The 19,995-nt window shown below is 45.6% G+C and overlaps 1 protein-coding gene and 1 pseudogene across 1 annotated transcript; both read left to right on the plus strand.

Moving 5' to 3' along the window:
- Window positions 1-2,270: 2,270 nt before the first annotated feature.
- Window positions 2,271-3,206, plus strand: LOC140915597 (olfactory receptor 51G2-like). Its single transcript, XM_073355531.1, has one exon. The coding sequence runs from the start codon at window positions 2,271-2,273 to the stop codon at window positions 3,204-3,206; it is 936 nt and encodes a 311-aa protein (XP_073211632.1).
- A 15,626-nt stretch (window positions 3,207-18,832) lies between these two features.
- LOC140915631 (olfactory receptor 51G2-like) lies at window positions 18,833-19,768 on the plus strand (annotated as a pseudogene).
- The last annotated feature ends 227 nt before the right edge of the window (window positions 19,769-19,995 follow it).

Here is a 19,995-nt window from a genome sequence, read left to right on the forward strand (position 1 = left end):
AAGTCTGGTTCTGAAGTTTTTTTGTTGAAGAATGGTGACTTTTAAGTCTGTTATTGAGTGTCCAGGGAGATTGAAGTGCTCTCCTACTGATTTTTTGATGTTACAGTTCTTGATGTCTGATTTGTGTCCATTTATTCTTTTGTGCAGAGACTGTCCGTTTTGGCCAATGTGCATGGCAGAGGGGCTTTGCTGGCACATGATGGCATATATCATATTGGTAGATGTGCAGGTGAATGAGCCCCTGATGGTGTAGCTAATGTGATTAGGTCCTATGATGGAGTCACTTGAATAAATATGTGGACAGAGTTGGCATTGGGCTTTGTTCCAAGGATAGGTTCCTGGCTTAGTGTTTTTGTTGTGTGGTGTGTGGTTGCTGGTGAGTATTTGCTTTAGGTTGGGTGGCTGTCTGTAAGAGACGACTGGCCTGTCCCCCAAGGTCTGTGAGAGTGAGGGATCGTCCTTCAGGATAGGTTGTAGATCCTTGATGATGCACTGGAGAGGTTTTAGTTGGGGGCTGTAGGTGATGGCGAGTGGCATTCTGTTACTTTCTTTGTTGGGCCTGTCCTGTAGTAGGTGACTTCTGGGTACTCTTCTGGCTCTGTCAATCTTTTTCTTCACTTCAGTAGGTGGGTATTGTAGTTTTAAGAATGCTTGATAGAGATCCTGAAGGTGTTTGTCTCTGTCTGAGGGGTTGGAGCAAATGTGGTTGTAACTTAGAGCTTGGCTGTAGACAATGGATCATGTGATATGATCTGGATGGAAGCTGGAGGCATGTAGGTAAGTAGGTTTCTGGTATAGGGTGATGTTTATGTGGCCATCACTTATTAGCACCGTAGTGTCCAGGAAGTGGATCTCTTGTATGGACTGCTCCAGGCTGAGGTTGATGGTGGGGTGGAAATTGTTGAAATCTTGGTGGAATTCCTCAAGGGCTTCTTTTCCATGGGTCCAGAGAATGAAGATGTCATCAACGTAGCACAAGTAGAGTAGGGGCATTAGGGGACGAGAGCTGAGGAAGCGTTGTTCTAAGTCAGCCATAAAAAAGTTGGCATACTTTGGGGCCATGTGGGTACCCATAGCAGTCCTGCTGACTTGAAGGTATAAATTGTCTCTAGATCTGAAATAGTTGTGGGTGAGGACAAAGCCACAAAGTTCAGCCATCAGTTTTGGCATGATTGTATAGGGTATGCTGTTCCTGATGGCTTGTGGTCCATCTTTGTGTGGAATGTTGGTGTAGAGGGCTTCTGCATCCATAGTGGCCAGGATGGTGTTTTCTGGAAGATCACCAAAGGATTGTAGTTTCCTCAGGAAGTCAGTGGTGTCTCAAAGGTAGCTGGGAGTGCTGGTAGTGTAGGGCCTGAGGAGAGAGTCTACATAGCTAGATAATCGTGCTGTCACAGTGCCAATGCCTGAGATGATGGAGCATCCAGGATTCCCAGGTTTATGGATTTTGGGTAGCAGATAGAATACCCCTGGTCGGGGCTCTAGGGGTGTGTCAGTGTAGATTTGTTCCTGTGCTTCTTTGGGGAGTTTCTTGAGCAGATGGTGTGGAGGAAGAAATTAGTGGACCCAAGTTAGGCCTAAACTTCCCAAGTAGGCCTAAAACTTTGATCAAGCTAACTGTGTATATGAAGCATAAGGAGAGAGTGAGGAAAATTCCATTGAAAATTGCAAACAGCACAGCTTAAAAAATGTAACCATAACCCCTAGAAGTTTGAAAAAAAAAAGCATTAACTGCAAAGGAAACACCCATCAATAACAGGAAAAGCTTGTTTTTGCTAAACTCCAAGTAAGGCAAAGCTACTGTTAAAGCTTGCACTATATGCCAAATAAGAAAAATGCTGTTGAAGGCAGTGGGTTTGACAAATTTTGGTTTTCAGCAATATAAGCTCCTGTATTTTCTGTTTACACCAGAGCAGCTCCAGCTGACTCTCCCTGTATGTGCATGCTTGAATACAAGGAACCTCAGATTTGTTCTGATCCAAACACAACTCATGGTTAATTTTCCATGACCGTGTAGTTTCTTTTGGTAATCCTCAGTGGGGTCAGAGTGTAATGGCCTGTAGAATGTGGTGTCTAACAGCCTCTTCTTCATATTCCAACCTATTCATAATGACTACAGCACCTCCTTTTGCTGATCTTCATTGAGCTCCTGGGAGTCTCTAGACTTGCACTGAGAGCAGAAAGATGTCTCGTTAAATATAATCTAGTCTCCTGTTCTTTTTCCTTTCAGGAAGGAAAGTTCAAAACTCTTCAGACCTGCCCAGTACATTATGTCAGCTGACAATTACACCAAATTCAAATCTGCAGTGTTCCTTCTCACTGGGATACCTGGGCAGGAAGATGTCTATCCCTGGATCTCTGTCCCCTTCTGCTTAATGTATGTTATTTCGATAGTAGGAAATTCAGTCATTCTGTTCATTATAAAAACTGATCAAAGCCTCCATGAGCCCATGTACATTTTCCTTTCCATGTTGGCCATCACAGACCTTGGTTTATCGGTATCAACTATACCAACGACACTGGGAATATTCTTATTTAACTCTAGGGAGATCAGCCTCGATGCCTGCTTTGCCCAGCTATTCTTCATCCACTCATTTTCATACATTGAATCTTCTGTGCTTTTGTTGATGGCCTTTGACCGCTTCATTGCAATCTGTAACCCGCTGAGATATGCTTCCATCTTAACCCCACCTAGAATATACAGGATGGGACTTTTGTTTGTGCTAAGATCGGTGGCCCTAATATCTCCACTGCCCTTTCTCTTGAAACGGTTCCGATACTGTCGAGCCAATGTCCTCTCCCATTCTTACTGCCTGCACCAGGAGGTCATGAAGATGGCTTGTTCAGATGTCACAGTCAACAGCATCTATGGTTTCACTATTAAACTCTTATCGGTGGGATTGGACTCGTTGTTCATCTTTTTCTCCTATGTGATGATCCTTAAAACTGTGCTGAGTATAACATCCCCCAAAGAGTGCATCAGGGCGCTGAACACCTGCGTCTCCCACCTCTGGGCTGTCCTGCTCTTCTACATACCAGCTATTGGCTTGTCTGTGATACACAGATTTGGGAACAGCTCTTCTCACTTGCTTCAGATTATCCTGGGCTATATCTACTTGCTGGTCCCACCCCTGATGAACCCAATCGTGTACAGTGTGAAAAGCAAACACCTTCGTGCAAGGATAATTAGGGTTTTCTTCAAGTGAAGGGTGAGTTCATCACTTGGCTACAGAACTGGTGACATGACCCATGAAAAACATGGGCCTATTCCATTCCGGGCCCTTACATCCAAGATTAAATGAACTACTGATCTCCACTCTGTAGAGAGAGGTTCTGAAGGGGTCTAAGGCCTGGAGTAGTGGGATAGGGTCTGTCGCCACCCACTGGTGAGTGAGGACAGTGTAGTGGGGGAAGGACACCAAGGCAGGCAGCAGCATTTAAAAATTGAATATGTTTGTGGAGATCCAGGGCACCAATAGGAGTCTGGCCTATAAAGAGCCATATCAGTGGCTGCTCCAACCTCAGAATTCCTCTCGATATAGACAATAAAGAGAAGGGATGTGGATGTTGTTTCCCATTACACCTGGCCTGTCCCTGTCCCGTCTCTGGTTAAACATTGAGGGGCCATGAAAAAAGCTGCAGGGCTGTTCTGCAGTTGCAATCCTGGCCCTTCCTGAGCGCTCTGGGAGCTGCGTGATCCATGGGGGCTGCACCAGCTGTGGGCATGGGCTATTCAAGGGGCACGGACACCCACCCTTCCCCCATGCCCTCAGCCAGGTGCTTGTGACTGAGTCATGTCAGAGACATGATTAACACCAGAGCCCCAGGAGAAGCCATGGTGGCAGAGCTGTTGATGGCTCTGCATACAGCACACATGCTGAGCCCCCTCCCCACCAAGGCAGAGCAGAGCTGCATTGTGAGTGAGTGTCTGACACACAGGAGTCCTGGCAAGAGACTCAATCCCAGATTCCCTCCTACTCCTCCCCTCTGTTTCCCCTGCTGCAGGGGTGGAAATGGTCCTCAGCTCCCCCACAGAGGCACAGCTAGCTCCTATCCCAACCCAGCCCATTCAGTGTAGGGTGGCCACCTATTCAAAAGACAAAAGCGAGACATATATAGAAGCCCTGTCCCCTCTGTGACCGCGCCCCTGCCTCTCTTCTGCCCCATCATTTTCCCCAAGACCCCATCCTTGCTTCTCCCAAATATACGAGGCTCCACCCCATCTCCAGGACAGAAGCCAGTGTCAGGCCATGGTAAAAGCAGCCCAGTGAGCTAGAGCAGCTATGAAGAGCTCCAGACTCTCTGCCTATCCTGGACAAGGAGCTGGGGGCCCAAGAGAAGCCCCCAGCCTGTGTTCCCGCCTCCCATGATGTTCAATCCAGGGATGGTGGAGAGTCTGAGGCTCCTCACAGCAGCCTGGGCTTCTGAGACAGTTCTTAGCATGGGCTGGTTCTGAACTGGCCAGGGTGCAGAGCCTCAGGGGAAGTGGAGGAGAAGGGGATAGGGCCTAGTGGGAAGAGATGGGGCAGGGTCTGGGGCCCCAGGGGAAATGGAGATGCATGGGGCTCAGCAAGCCTGAACCAAAGCTGACCCCCATCAAGCAGTATGGGGAGAGTATGAGTAAAAGAAAAGGATGCGGCTGTGTCAGGGTCCCACAGAGCAACACCTCTGGCACTGGTCTATAAAAGGCTGCCTACTATAGCCTCCTGTGACAGCTGGCTTCTGGGAAGCCCCGTGATTCCTGCACCTTTGGCCAGTTCTGGTTCTCTAACTCAAGATCAAAGCCTGCCTAACTTAGGTTGCAGCGATCAGTGTAGATGTGTGACAGCTGCCTGTTATTTTAAAAACGTTTTCTCTAATGCTTTGTGCTGTTTGCTAATAAACATCTTTGTTTTAAGGAGGTTGGGGGTGACTGTATAGTTCTGGTCACAAGCTCCCGAAGGGAAGAAACTGAAGTGTCCTGTCGGACCTGCTTGATAATAAGCGTTTAGCATACATGTGGTGTTGTAGCCAGCTCAAAGAGTGAGGGAATTCTGAGATTCCCTGCAAGAGTGGAAAGAATCTGGTTTACAGGGTAAAGAGACCATATATCCTGGTTTTACTGTGACAATCCAAATTCCTCTTAGCCAGCATCTATCCTTGTTGATTGCTAATCAGCATTCAGAGGAGCAACTTGTTCAAGTTGCATCCAATATAACGATCCACTCAAAACAAAAGTAATGGATGTTAGAACAATCTAATGTCATTAATATGTATGCATATGTCACCACATACAAACATACCAGCCTCTGGAGTAAGTGCACCCTAACATTTTTGTGGGTGGGGAGAATAAATTTGGATCTAGAAGGAGGGCCCGAGCACCCATGCTCTATAAGAAGGGGTGACCCAACTTGCCAAGAGAACTTGTTTTTCTGCACTTCTGAGCTTCTGTGTTCCAGAGCTTATTTACTAAGTTTTCTAAGCTCCATGCTTCTTCGTTCTTCATTTATGAGTTTATTAGTCTGTTCATTTTAATTTTTAAGCTTTAAATCAGTTAGTTATGTGAAAATCTAAGTTAGCTTCAATAGCTTAGCTTTACCTTCTCCTAAGCTCTGTATCTTCCACTCAAGAATTGAGGCATTTGAACCTTTGTCTCGTACCACCAAGTTATCAAGGAAGGGTGTGAATATATATTAAACAAAAGCTTTATAGTGTATAATATATCTTTAGAATAATAGTGCTTCCTTTGTAACTCTGAATATTTTACTATTTAGTTACTATTTGAGTACTATTCCATTTTTCTCAATAAAAGTTTTTAAGATGATATTTGTCTCAGTGTGAGTGTCCTGTCATACCCCCAAGGGTCCTTTGCAAACTGTGTGTAACCTGATTCTGGGACAAGAAGCTTATTATCTTCTGATGAGATTAATTGGTGAACCTATAACCCATACTATCAAAATTAATAATATTAACCTCCTAAAATCAGGCAACACCCAGGATGACTGTGAGCCACCAATGTGTTGTGGCTGTGAACTAGGTAGATGAGATCCTAGAATGTGTCAGTTGAGATAGGGACGTATTAATATCCTTGTACAAGGCACCAATGAGACCCCATCTGGCAAACTGTGTAAAATTCTGGTCACTCCTATTCCAGAAAGATTAATTTAAACTGGAGGACGTGTAGAGAAGAGCTCCTAGAATGGTCAGGGCAATGGAGGACCTGTATTATGAGGAGAATAAAAGAGCTTGGTTGGTTTAGCCTAACAAAATACAGGCTGAGGAGGGATTTGAGTGCTCTATAAGTATATTGGGGAGTGGTGAGTGTTAAACACCAGAGAGGCAGAGGAGCTTTTGAAGCTAAAGGACAGCACTGGCAAAAGAACAAATGGGGAGAAACTGGCCAGGAGTAAACTGAGGCTGGAAAGGAGAAGAAGGTTTCTGACCATCCAAGCAAGGGGGTTATGGAACCGCCGCCCAACAGAAGCAGTGTGGGGAAAACAAGTCAGCTGGTTTAGGATGGAGCTTGACAGATTTATGCACCGGATGATATGCTGGGGGTCACCTGCCATAGCAGGGAAATGGGCTCATTGACCCAGGAGGTTCTTTCCAGGCCTATGTCCCTATGGGTAACATTAGCCCATTTTATGTCACAATGGGAGCTCATGTGGAGTTGCTTGTCCACTATGACTATGCTCTGTGCCCTGGCCAATGGATTTTTCCCTCAATAGGTTCAGGGGAAAGCATGACTTTGTGTCATCATCTGGAAAAGGAATTGCTCTTGGGTTCCTGTTTAGTGATATGACAGAAGTTTAATTCCCTGAGTTTCTGGTAATCTCAGCATGCTGAGCTGCCAGCCGCTCCATCCCCAGCCACTAGCCCCAGAGAGGAAGGATGGTTCAGGGGTTAAAGTGCTAGCCTGGGACTCAGAGGAACTAGCTTCCTTGTTGGAGTATGTGTATATATATCTATATCTATATATATATCTATATATAACCTATATATCCATGTAATATGTTACAGGTCATGGTGCCTAGTGTGGTTGGAGTGTGTCTGGAACATGAGTGCATGACCTGCGTTGACCTGCATTTTGGAAACCAAAGTGAGAACTTAAAGGTCAAGTGGTCAGAACTCTCTTTGTATTAAACATTTTTGTTGTGTGTCCTTGGAAAAAGTGGAGAGTCAGCAGATAAGGAAACAGCACCAGATGGACTGCTATGGATAAGAACTGGAGGAAATGGTATTCCTTAGATAATGGTGGCCTGCCCAGGATTGTCTCTTTGGAATTGCATGGGTAAAAGGCCGAGTAAACAAAGGCAAAGGACTGATGACACAATGGAATGGACTATACATGATTGCCTATCCAGGAGGTACAACCATGGGAATCTGGAGTAGGAGCAGAAAGGTTATTTAACTCCTGTATTTGGCATTGTTGTGAGCACTTCTGGAATAGAATAGTGTTTCCTTTTCTCGTGTCTACAGTTCAAGAAGGGTGTTGATAAATTGGAGATGGGTCAGAGAAGAGCCACGAGAATTATTAAGGGATTATAAAACCTGCCTTAGAGTGATAGACTCCAGGAGTTCAGTCTATTTAGCTTAACGGAGAGAAGGTTAAGGGGTGACTTGATCACAGTCTGTAAATAACTACATGAGGAACCAATTTTTAACAATGGGCTCTTCAATTTAGCAGAGAAAGTTATAGCACAATCCAATGGGTAAAAGCTGAAGTTAAACAAATTCAGAATGGAACTAAGGCCTGGTCTACACTGACAAGTTTTTTTTTTGTTTTTTTTTTTGGCCAAATGGCAGCTTTTGTGCCTGAAACAGCAGACATGTAAACACTGAAAAAACATTTTTTGTGCGGAAACTCCTCAATTGTATCTCTGTAATAAAACCCACCCCGAGGAGAGTCACAAGGCTTTTTGCTCTGAGGCTGTAGCACCATATTGCCAGTGTAAACACTGTGTTTGATATTAGCTCTGTTATTGGTCTCTGGAAGGTACCACAATGCCCATCCTGACCACTCCAGTCAGCAGTTTCAACTCTGCTGCCCTGCCCCCAGGTGAGCAACTACATGCCCCTCTCCTATAAAGAATTTTGAAATCCCGCTTCCTGTTTGCTCAGTGTGGAGAGCTCATATTTTATCTGTCCAGCTGACCATGGCAACTCCACTCAGCAAACAATCTTCTGCTTGGACCACTCCTGAGCTACTGGATCTGTTCAGTGTTTGGGGAAAGGAGGGTGTCCAGTCCCAGCTGCACCCCAGCCGTAGGGTTTTTGATACTTTGAGCCAGACTGCACACAACTTGTGCGAAAAGGGATATGACAGTGATATGATATGAAGTGCAGAGCAAAGATGAAGAAGCCAAGGCACACCTTCTGTGTGGCGAGGGAGGCAAAAACCTTGCTCTGGTGCTAAGCCTGCCATTTTTATAGGGAGTTGGGTGCTATCATAGGTGGCAACTCCACCTCCAACTCCAAGAGCCCATTGATGCTTTGGTGGTTCTGGACCCAGTGGAAAGTGGACCTAGCCAAGAGGAGGAAGTCATAGATGAAGAGGTGGAAGCTGAGGAAGATGTGGAGCTGTTCTCCACTCTGGAGGTGTCTAGCCAGTCTCTGCAGTTACTCTTTGGTGAGTCAGAAGAAGGAGAGGAGACCCCTGGTAAGTGGTTTTGCTTTGTGAAGTTCTGAAGCAGGTCGAGGGCAGAGAAATGTACAAGGCTGGCTTGTTTCTGTGTGCTGGGCATTTCCTCAGACAGCTAAGCAGTACTGTGGAACAGAAAGTTGATACACTCTGAGATTTCATGGGAATCCTCCACAGAAATCTCTAGGAAACTTTCCTGGGGGTACTCATCTATCCTCTGCCACAGGTCCCTGGGCAGAGTTAGTTTATTCATTGCCCCACTGAGAGACACTTTCCTGTACCATTCTGCAATTACTTGGGCAGGGACCAAAATTGCACACAGGAAAGCAGCATAGATCGGAAGCCACAAGCGTGTAACAGATGCACCCTTGCTTCCCTGCTTACCCTCTGGAGTGAGATATCTTCCATAGTGACCGCCCCTTGTCGGCAAGTTGAAAGTGTTATCCCTCATAAGTTCCATGTGACCGTTTCACATTGCTTTTGTGCAATAAACCCCTGCCCCTAGGTTCACTCATAATTCCTGGGATCTTCTGGCTCATGTGTGCTAGCCTGGTCACCGAGAAAGAGATAGGTATGTTACCAGTGATGTATTTTAATACAGTGTATCAATGCTCAGTGTGTAGCTAACAAAAGTGCTTCTGTTAATTGTTGCTTGTAGCTCCACAGAAAGCCATCCTCCCACAGCAGCCGAGCAACTCCACCAGATAAGAAAATGCATGAGATTCAGGAAGGAAGACATGTTCCGTGAGGTGCTCCTGTTCTCAGAGACAGAAAAGGGAAAGCGAGAAGTGCGACAGAAAAGACAATTATGGGTTCCATAGGGACACGACGGAGAGGCTGATAAACGTTTGGAGCACCAAACTGACATGATGCAGTTCCTCCTTATGCTTCAGACTGAGCAGATGTGTGCCTGCCCTCCTCTTCAGCAGATGAATTCTTTTCTGCCCACTCCTGAAACTTCCCCTGTGCATCCTATCCACTTTCTGGCACTTTGCACTTTCCTCCACACTACATCTTGGCCGACTGCTTTTAAAATGAAACTGGACTTACACTCACCTATGATAATAAGCCCCCCAGTACCTTCTCTCCCCCACCTCAAATTAGAGTGTGTATGTGTGTGCGTGTGGTGTTGTGATTTATTTGGAAATAAAAGCAATTTTTTTTTCAATTGTAAATTTCTTTATTTGTTTCCACACAAGCTATGATACCTCATGGCATGTGCAATTCAACAGACACTTTTAATAATTCCTTAAATTGAATCCTAGGCCTTAACATTCACAACTGCTTCCTAGCATACCAAATGCAATTAAGCATCACAGTCTCAACATAGCAACAAACATTACTTGTTTTCACCTTTGAAGTGTTGCCTCAAGGCATCCCTGATTCTTATTTCCCCATGTTCCACCCCTCTAATAGCCCTGGTATCTGGCTGCTCAAAATCAGCAACCAGGAATCCATCCTCAGCAGTCCACCCCTGAGTAAACCTGCCTCCCTTCCCTTCACAAATATTATGCAGTGTGCAACACACAGCTATAACTGTGGGAATATTTTCCTCATTCAGGTGTAGCCTTCCATAAAGGCATCACCAGTGTACCTTTAATCAGCCAAATGCATATTCAGCAGTCATTCTGCATCTACTCAGCTTGCTGTTGAATCGCTCCTTCCTACTATGCAAGTTTCCCTTGTATGGCTTCATAAGCAATGGCATTACCGGGTATGTCAGGTCTTCCAGGATCATTACCAGCGTTTCAACTTTCCCTATGGTGATCTTCTGATCTGGAAAGTAAGTCCTTGCTTGCAGCTTTCTGTACAGGCCAGTGTTCCTAAAGATATGTGCATCATGGATCTTTCTGGACCAGTGTGCATTAATGTCTGTGAAACACCCACAGTGATCCAAAAGCAGCTGCAAAACCATGGAAAAGTACCATTTCTGACTGATGTGCTTGATTGCAAGATAGTACGGTGCCAGAATTGGAATATGTATGCCATCTATCACCCTCTGCAGTCAGGGAAACTGATTTCCACAAAGCCATCCACAACGTCATGCTTGTTTCCAAGAGTCATGTCTTTCACAGTAGGATGCAATTAATGGCCTGGCACACTTGCATTAACACAGCCCTAGTGGTCAATTTCTCCATCCCAAACTGGTTGGCAACCAACTGGTAGCAGTCTGGAGTTGCCAGCTTCCATACTGCGATTGCCGCACACTTCTCCACTGAGAGGACAGCTCTCACTCTGGTGTCCTTTCACTGCAGGGCTATGGCGAGCTCAGCACACAGTTCCAGGAAGGTGGGTTTCCACATCCAGAAGTTCTGCAGCCGCTGTGCGTCATCCCAGACTGCATAACAATGCGATTCCACCACGCAGTGCTAGTTTTCTGAGCCCAAAAGTGACATTCCACTATGTTCAGCACCTCCATGAATGCCAAAAGCAATCTAGTGTTGCTGCTTTCCATGTTGGACACCATGTCAGGCAACCATGACTGCTGTTGTCTTTGTAATTTCAGGAATAACTCCACTGCCACTCATGAAGTGTTAGTGAGAGCGAGCAGAACAGTGGCGAGCAGTGTGGGATCCACACTTGCAGATAGATGTGGCAGGGAAAGCAGAAAACAAAGGACATTGAAAAATGCCCTGAACTGAAGATGGAAGCACATGGCATGCTGGGACAGAAAGCTATGCATTATGGGGCATTGAGCCTGCACCCATGATGCGCCACAATTCCCTCTGCTCTCCTGCAAGACGTAGCAGCAGAAGGGGGAGAGCTGCATTATGGGATAGCTACCCACAGAGCACTCCTTTCATTGGAAATGCAAGTTAGAACATGCTATGCCACCAGTGGAAGACGATGTGAACACACAACAGTGGTTTTCTTTAAGTGCTTTCTTATCATAGAATATCAGGGTTGGAAGGGACCTCAGGAGATCATCCTGTCCAACCCCCTGCTCAAAGCAGGACCAATCCCCATTTTTTGTCCCAGATCCCTAAATGGCCCCCTGAAGGATTGAACTCACAACCCTGGGTTTAGCAGGCCACTGCTCAAACCACTGAGCTATCCCTCCCCCGAGCAATGAAACGCTCAGCGGAAACATTCTGCCAGTGTAGACATACCCTAAGGTGTATTTTTTTTTTAACAGTGAGGGTAGTTAACCTTTGGAAGAATTTATGAACGGCCGTGGTAGATTCTCCATCACCAAGAATTGTTAAATCAAGACAGGAGGTTGTTTTAACAGCTCTGCTCTAGGAGTTATTTTGGGGGCAAGTCTCTGGCCTGTGCTAGGCAGGGGGTCAGAATAGAGGATCACAGTGGTACCTTCTATCCTTGAGATCTGATCAGTGGTGTTAGTAGCATGGCTCTACTGCACAGCGTGTTGTACTGATAAATATGTTACAGATCGCAAGGCGCTCGGATGTTAGAATAATTGGGGCCACAGCTAAGTGCCTTAGAGAGATTTCTGCTCTGTGAGCCCAATAAGGACCATTTGGTGCATTGGGTGGAGAACGTGAACTCTTCCCAACACCCCTTGGAGATGAAGCTTGTCATTAGCACAGCACCCTTTTGAAGAGGGAGTTCTTGGCCCCTTCTGCAGCCCGGCAGTAAGAGGGGGAATCAGGACGTGCTTTCAGAGAGTGAAGGATCTGGAGAGTGTTGCCTGGCTGAACAGAGCCCTGATGGGCTGCCCCTTGGTCTGATCCTGACACCCATACCCACTCCACGAGCAGTGAGAGCTGCTGTAGAACTGGAGATCGACCTCACTCTCTGCACCCAAATTTCCAAGATCAACAAGTTTGGGGATCACTGGATCTGGGGAGGGGGTTGTTTGTGTCCAATGTGGAGCTAGCAGCAGGCACCTGGAGCTGGGCTGGAGTCATGCCATTTTCTATTTAAAATGTTCATGGCCTTGCTTAGCCGGTGTGTGCATGTCTCATGCTTGAGAAAGAGGAGGAGATCCTCTGAGCTGTGCCTGAGGAACCAGTGACTTCGCTAGCCCATCCATGTTATGTCCGGTTGTCTGTGGCGTAACCTTCATCCTTACCAATGGGGACTCTGCAGCCCAATGCAGAGGAGCAAAGCATCTCTGCCACTGATGGACTGTGTGACCAGAAATATCCACTAACTAACCCTCAGTGCTTTCATTTGTGGATGCTCCACTTGAGATATGGCCAGCAGTACCAACTCCTGAGATTTTATAGGAAGTATTGCACTATTTCCTGTCTTTCTGAAAGCCTCAACATCTGGGGTCAAGAGACCACACAGGAATCTCAGATTTCAGTTTCCTTAGAAGAGTTTATTTTAAAAAGTGTGTTGCAGAAAAGCTAGAAGCCCCGAATCAGGTGACACCAAAGGCTCAGAAGCCAAATGAAAATGAACCCCACATTAGCATATTTTAAAAATTTATTATTTTAATCCAGTGTTTTGGGGTGTAACTCATACTTGTTGAACTGGACTGGGTGATAATGCGCACAAAGTTCAAGAGATCTGAAGGGCAAAAGTAAAAAAAATTAACAGTAAATATTTTTCAAAGTACATCAGAAGCAGTAAGCCTGCCAAACAATCAGTGGGATTACTAATTGATCAAGGTGCAAAAGAAGCACAGAAGGGAGGTAAGGCTGTTGCAGAGAGGCTAAATGAATTCTTTGCACATCTCTTCACTGCAGAAGATGCGAGGGAGATTCTCAGTCCTGAGCTATTCTTTTTCAGTGACAAATCTGAGGTGTCAATAAAGGAAGTTTTAGAACAAACTGACCAATTAAACAGTAAAAAGTCACCAGGACCATATGGTATCACCCATGAGTTCCGAAAAAAATCTCAAATGTGAAATTGCAGAAATACTAGTTGTGGTATATAGCCCATCACTTAAAACAGGCTCTGTACAAGATGACTGGCACATAGCTAAAGTGATGCTGATATTTTTAAAAGGCTTTAGAGGTGATCCTGACAATATAGGCTAGTAAGCCAAACTTCTGTACCAGGCAAATTGGTTGAAACTATAGTAAAGAACAAAATTTCTTTTCAAGGGTCAATAAGCGTCTGGACAAGGGTGATTCAGAAATATAGTGTGTTTGAACTTACAGAACGCTTTTGGCAAGGTCCCTAAAGGCTCTTAAGTGTCTTAATAAGCAGTCATGGGATAAGAAGGAAGGCTCTCTCATGGATCAGTAACTGGTTAAAAGTTTGGAAACATAAGGTAGGAATAAATTATCAGTTTTTAGAAGAGAAAGAGTTAAATAGTGTCTTACAGAGATGTGCACTGGGCCCAGTGCTGTTCAACATATTTATAAATAATCTGGAAAAAGGGGTAAACAATGAGGTGGCAAAATTTGCAGATACAAAACTACTTAGTATACTTAAGTCAAAGGAGATTACAAAGTGTTACAAAGGGATCTTACAAAACTGGGTGACTGGGAAACAAAACAGTGAATGAAATTCAATGTGGATAAATACAAAGTAATGCACTTTGGAAAACATAATCCCAACTATACATAGAAAATGATGGGATCTAAAGTAGCTGTTACCACTCAAGAAAGAGATCGTGGAGTCATTGTGGACAGTTCTCTGAAAACATCCACTCCATGTGCAGCGGCAGTCAAAAAAGCAAACGGAATATTGGGAATGATTAAGAAAGGGATAGATAGCAAGACAGAAAATATCATATTGCCTCTATATAACTCCAAGGTATGTCCATATCTAGAATAATGTGTTCTGATGTGGTCCCCCCATCTAAAAAAAAATTGAATTGGAAAAGGTTCAGAAAAGGGGAACAAAAATGATTAGGGATATGAACGGCTGCCATATGAGGAGAGATTAATCAAACTGAGACATTTCAGCTTGGAAAAAAATGAATAAGGGGAGATATGATAGAGGTCTATAAAACTATGAGTGGTGTGGAGAAAGCGAATAAGAAAGTGTTATTTACCCCTTCACAAAAACCAGGAGTCACTCAATGAAGTTAATAGGTAGAAGGTTTAAAACAAATGTATTTTTTCACACAACACACAGGCAGTCTCTGGAACTCTTTGCCAGGGGATGTTGTGAAGGCCAAAAGCATAACTGGTCCCCAAAAAATGAGATAAATTGATGGAGGAGAGGTCCAACAATAGCTAGTAGCCAAGATGGTTCGAACTCAGCCCCATTCTCTGGGTGTCTTTAAATGTCTGATTGCCAGAAGTAGGGAGCAGACAACAGGGGATGGATCACTTGATAGTTGCCCTGTTTTGTTCACTCCACTGAAGTGTCTGCATTGGCCACTGTCAGAAGACAGGAAACTGGGCTAGATGGATCATTGGTCTGACCCAATATGGCCGTTCAGATGTTCCTCAGTTGTTCAACTGATGGATGGGCTGCTGCAGAAAATGGATAGCTGCCATGATGCTGCCCAACTGCAGCTACCTGGATCCCCAAGAATAATTGGAGGCTTTTCATCTGCCTCTTCCTTGTAACATAAATGAAGGTTGCACTGATGGAGACTCTGGCTGCACTTTGGGTATGGAAAGGTTGAAACTTCCTGACTCATCTAAGGCTGGGTTATTGTGCCCATCAGCTACTCTAACCAGCCCTCCCATCAGTGTGCAGCCACCTCCACCCTGTACAACCCCATTTCAGCAGATCCTGTGGGCAGTGCTACTCTGACAGGCCCTGGTAGCACATCATAGAATCATAGAATCATAGAATATCAGGGTTGGAAGGGACCCCAGAAGGTCATCTAGTCCAACCCCCTGCTCAAAGCAGGACCAATTCCCAGTTAAATCATCCCAGCCAGGGCTTTGTCAAGCCTGACCTTAAAAACCTCTAAGGAAGGAGATTCTACCACCTCCCTAGGTAACGCATTCCAGTGTTTCACCACCCTCTTAGTGAAAAAGTTTTTCCTAATATCCAATCTAAACCTCCCCCACTGCAACTTGAGACCATTACTCCTCGTTCTGTCATCTGCTACCATTGAGAACAGTCTAGAGCCATCCTCTTTGGAACCCCCTTTCAGGTAGTTGAAAGCAGCTATCAAATCCCCCCTCATTCTTCTCTTCTGCAGACTAAACAATCCCAGCTCCCTCAGCCTCTCCTCATAACTCATGTGTTCCAGTCCCCTAATCATTTTTGTTGCCCTTCGCTGGACTCTCTCCAATTTATCCACATCCTTCTTGAAGTGTGGGGCCCAAAACTGGACACAGTACTCCAGATGAGGCCTCACCAATGTCGAATAGAAATAGGCCCCTGAGGTAGCCATGTGACTAATCGGAACCGTACGAACATCTCTGATAAGCCTGTGCTAGCCGGGAGTTGGAGAATGTCCTAGAGAAGATGTAGAGGCAGAGAAATTGTGGGTGGGTGGGCCTTGTTCAGAATAAATCACTCAGATCTGTGCATAACTTTGGGGATCCCTGAATTCTGGGTCCCTCTTTTCATTCCTCAGGGAGAAGGGAAGGGACCCCGCTCCTGGAATGATCCCAGGGAAATTTCTATGTAGGGAGTCCCTGGCCTGCACCCTGGGTTTGTAATGCAGGAAAGGGGGGTGCCAGGGAGTAATCAGGGCCCATATTATTATTATATTTTATTTTATTTCAGTAAGATCACAGCTGTGACAGCATCGTCATTACCTCTAGGCTGCCCCTGAGGTAGCCATGTGACTAATCGGAACCGTACGAACAGTGATGACAAGCCCGGATTCCAGGAATAGAGCCTACAGCTGGGCTGGTGCTGCACTCCAGTTGGGTAGCATCATTGCGCATCCCCTGTGATTTGGCCTCCTGCAATTTGCCATTGGCAGTGATAGGGGTTACAGCTGGTGCACACTAAGTCAAGCAGCTGAGGTTCCCTGATGGCCAAGTAGGCCCCAAGGGAATGTGCAAACATGCTTCATAAAGGCAGTTCCCTCCCTATCTGAACAGATACTGCCTGCTGCCCATGCAACCTCTCTGATGACTCCTTGTCATTTAGGGTTAAGACCTATGGTCTCAGCGGCTCCCCTTCTAGCAGGAATTGGGCACGCTGGCAGGTTTCATTATCTTTAAAATGCAAAGTGAAGGGAAAAGGCTGCAAGCTGTTTCCAGTTGCAGATGTTCTGTGCAGTGTCAGAGGACTCAGCTGGGTGATTGGGGTGACTCAGTGATGGAGATGGAGGCCAGGGAACACTAGGCAGCTTGGGAACCCCTCCCCTGTATCTGCCCATGCTCCACAGTGGGTTATTCAGGCTACCCAGAAATCTGAGATTTGAAGAGAACTTAGAGTGTTAAAACCCCAGTGCCTCAAGTCAGGATTTCTCAAGAGGTCCCTTTTCTATTAGTGCCATGGGCTCTGGGCCCGATCCTGCCAGGGGCTGAGAGAGAGGAGACCCCATGGAATATCAGGTTTCAGAGTAACAGCCGTGTTAGTCTGTATTCGCAAAAAGAAAAGGAGTACTTGTGGCACCTTAGAGACTAACCAATTTATTTGAGCATGAGCTTTCGTGAGCTACAGCTCACTTCATCGGATGCATACTGTGGAAACTGCAGCAGACTTTATATACACACAGAGAATATGAAACAATACCTCCTCCCACCCCACTGTCCTGCTGGTAATAGCTTATCTAAAGTGATCATCAAGTTGGGCCATTTCCAGCACAAATCCAGGTTTTCTCACCCTTCGCCGCCCCCCCCCGCCAAACTCACTCTCCTGCTGGTAATAGTCCATCCAAAGTGACCACTCTCTTTAAAATGTGTATGATAAGCAAGGTGGGCCATTTCCAGCACAAATCCAGGTTTTCTCACCCCCCCACCCCCTTCCAAAAACCACACACACAAACTCACTCTCCTGCTCATCCAAAGCGACCACTCTCCCTACAATGTGCATGATAATCAAGGTGGGCCATTTCCAGCACAAAGGATTCTAGGTGGACTCCTCCTGAAGGTCGAAACAGCAGACTGGACTTCTACATAGACTGCTTCCGCCGACGTGCACGGGCTGAAATTGTGGAAAAGCAGCATCACTTGCCCCATAACCTCAGCCGTGCAGAACACAATGCCATCCATAGCCTCAGAAACAACTCTGACATCATAATCAAAAAGGCTGACAAAGGAGGTGCTGTTGTCATCATGAATAGGTCGGAATATGAACAAGAGGCTGCTCGGCAGCTCTCCAACAACACTTTCTACAAGCCATTACCCTATGATCCCACTGAGAGTTACCAAAAGCAACTACAGCATTTGCTCAAGAAACTTCCTGAAAAAGCACAAGATCAAATCCGCACAGACACACCCCTGGAACCCCGACCTGGGATATTCTATCTACTACCCAAGATCCATAAACCTGGAAATCCTGGGCGCCCCATCATCTCAGACATTGGCACCCTGACAGCAGGATTGTCTGGCTATGTAGACTCCCTCCTCAGGCACTACACTACCAGCATTCCCAGCTACCTTCGAGACACCACTGACTTCCTGAGGAAACTTCAATCCATCGGTGATCTTCCTGATAACACCATCCTGGCCACTATGGATGTAGAAGCCCTCTGCACCAACATTCCACTCAAAGATGGACTAAAAGCCGTCAAGAACACTATCCCCGATAATGTCACGGCTAACCTGGTGGCTGAACTTTGTGACTTTGTCCTTACCCATAACTATTTTACATTTGGGGACAATGTATACCTTCAAATCAGCAGCACTGCTATGGGTGCCCGCATGGCCCCACAGTATGCCAACATTTTTATGGCTGACTTAGAACAACACTTCCTCAGCTCTCGTCCACTAACGTCCCTACTCTACTTGAGCTATATTCAGAGAGATTCAAAGAGGGATGGGATGTTCATATGGCTAAGCAGAAAATTCTATTACAGTAATGAGAGTTTTTAAAAGGGTCTTGTAAGGGCTTTAAACCTTCCTGATTTATACCACAAAATATGTCTCTAATTAGTGGGTGTCAGGGGAAAACATTCCCTGGGAGCAAGTTATGTCATAGCTGACTATTGCAAAGCTTCTTGGAGCTTCCTCTGAAGCATCTGGAACTGGCCCCTGGATACTCAGCTATATTGACTACAGGTCTGATACCATCTGGCAATGCCTATCTTCTTCTTGGTGGTGAAAATCCAAGAAAATATTTTTGCTGATCTTCTTTAGCTCCTGAGAGTCTCTAGTCTTCCATTGAGATCAGAAAGATGTCTCATTAAATATTATCTATTCTCCTTTTCTTTTTCTTTTCAGGAAGGAAAGCTCAAAACTCCTCAGACCAGCCTGGTATATTATGTCATCTGTCAATGACACTAAATTCAACTTTGCAGTGTTCCTTCTCACAGAGATACCTGGGCAGGAAGATGTCTACCTCTGGGTCTCTATCTCCTTCTGCTTCATGTATGTTATTTCAATAGTAGGAAATTCAGTCATTCTGTTCATTATAAAAACTGATCAAAGCCTCCATGAGCCCATGTACATTTTCCTTTCCATGTTGGCCATCACAGACCTTGGTTTATTGCTATCCACCATGCCAACGATACTGGGCATATACTTGTTTAACTCTAGGGAGATCAGCCTGGATGTCTGTTTTGCCCAGGTCTTCTTCATCCACTCACTTTCATTAACTGAATTCTCCATGCTGTTGCTGATGGCCTTTGACCGTTTTGTTGCGATCTGTAACCCACTGAGATATGCTTCCATCTTAACTCCACTGAGAATAGCCAAAATGGGACTGGTGTTTGTGCTAAGATGGATGGCCCTAATATTCCCACTCCCCTTTCTCCTGAAACAGTTCTGATACTGTCGAGACAATGTCCTCTCCCATTCCTACTGTCTGCACCAGGAGGTCATGAAGATGGCTTGTTCAGACATCACAGTCAACAGCATCTATGGCTTGTCTGTTAAACTCTTAACCATTGGTTTGGATTTGTTGCTTATCTTTCTCTCTTATGTGATGATCATTAAAACAGTGCTGAGCATCGCGTCCCCCATGGAGTGCCTTAGGGCCCTGAACACCTGTGTCTCCCACTTCTGTGCTGTCCTGCTGTTCTTCACACCAGAAATTGGCTTGTCTGTGATACACAGATTCGGCTATAGCTCTTCTCACTTGCTTCAGATTCTCCTGGGCTATGTCTACCTGCTGGTCCCACCTCTGATGAACCCAATCGTGTACAGTGTGAAAAGCAAACACCTTTGTGCGAGAATAATCAGGGTGTTCATGAAATAAAGGGTCAGTTTATCACCTGGATCCAGAACTGTTGACACTGGACATGAAAAACATGGGCCACCTATTCCATCCTGGACACTTACATCTGAGAAGACATGAGCTACTGATCTCCACTGTGTAGAGGGTGGTTCACATGGCGTCTAAGACCTGGAGCAATGGGTGATGGGCTGTCCCCAAACACTGTTGAGGGAGGGCAATGCACTGGTGGAAGCAAACCAAGGCAGGCA

This window comes from Lepidochelys kempii, chromosome 1, assembly GCF_965140265.1.
Source record: "Lepidochelys kempii isolate rLepKem1 chromosome 1, rLepKem1.hap2, whole genome shotgun sequence".
Taxonomy (NCBI): domain Eukaryota; kingdom Metazoa; phylum Chordata; order Testudines; family Cheloniidae; genus Lepidochelys; species Lepidochelys kempii.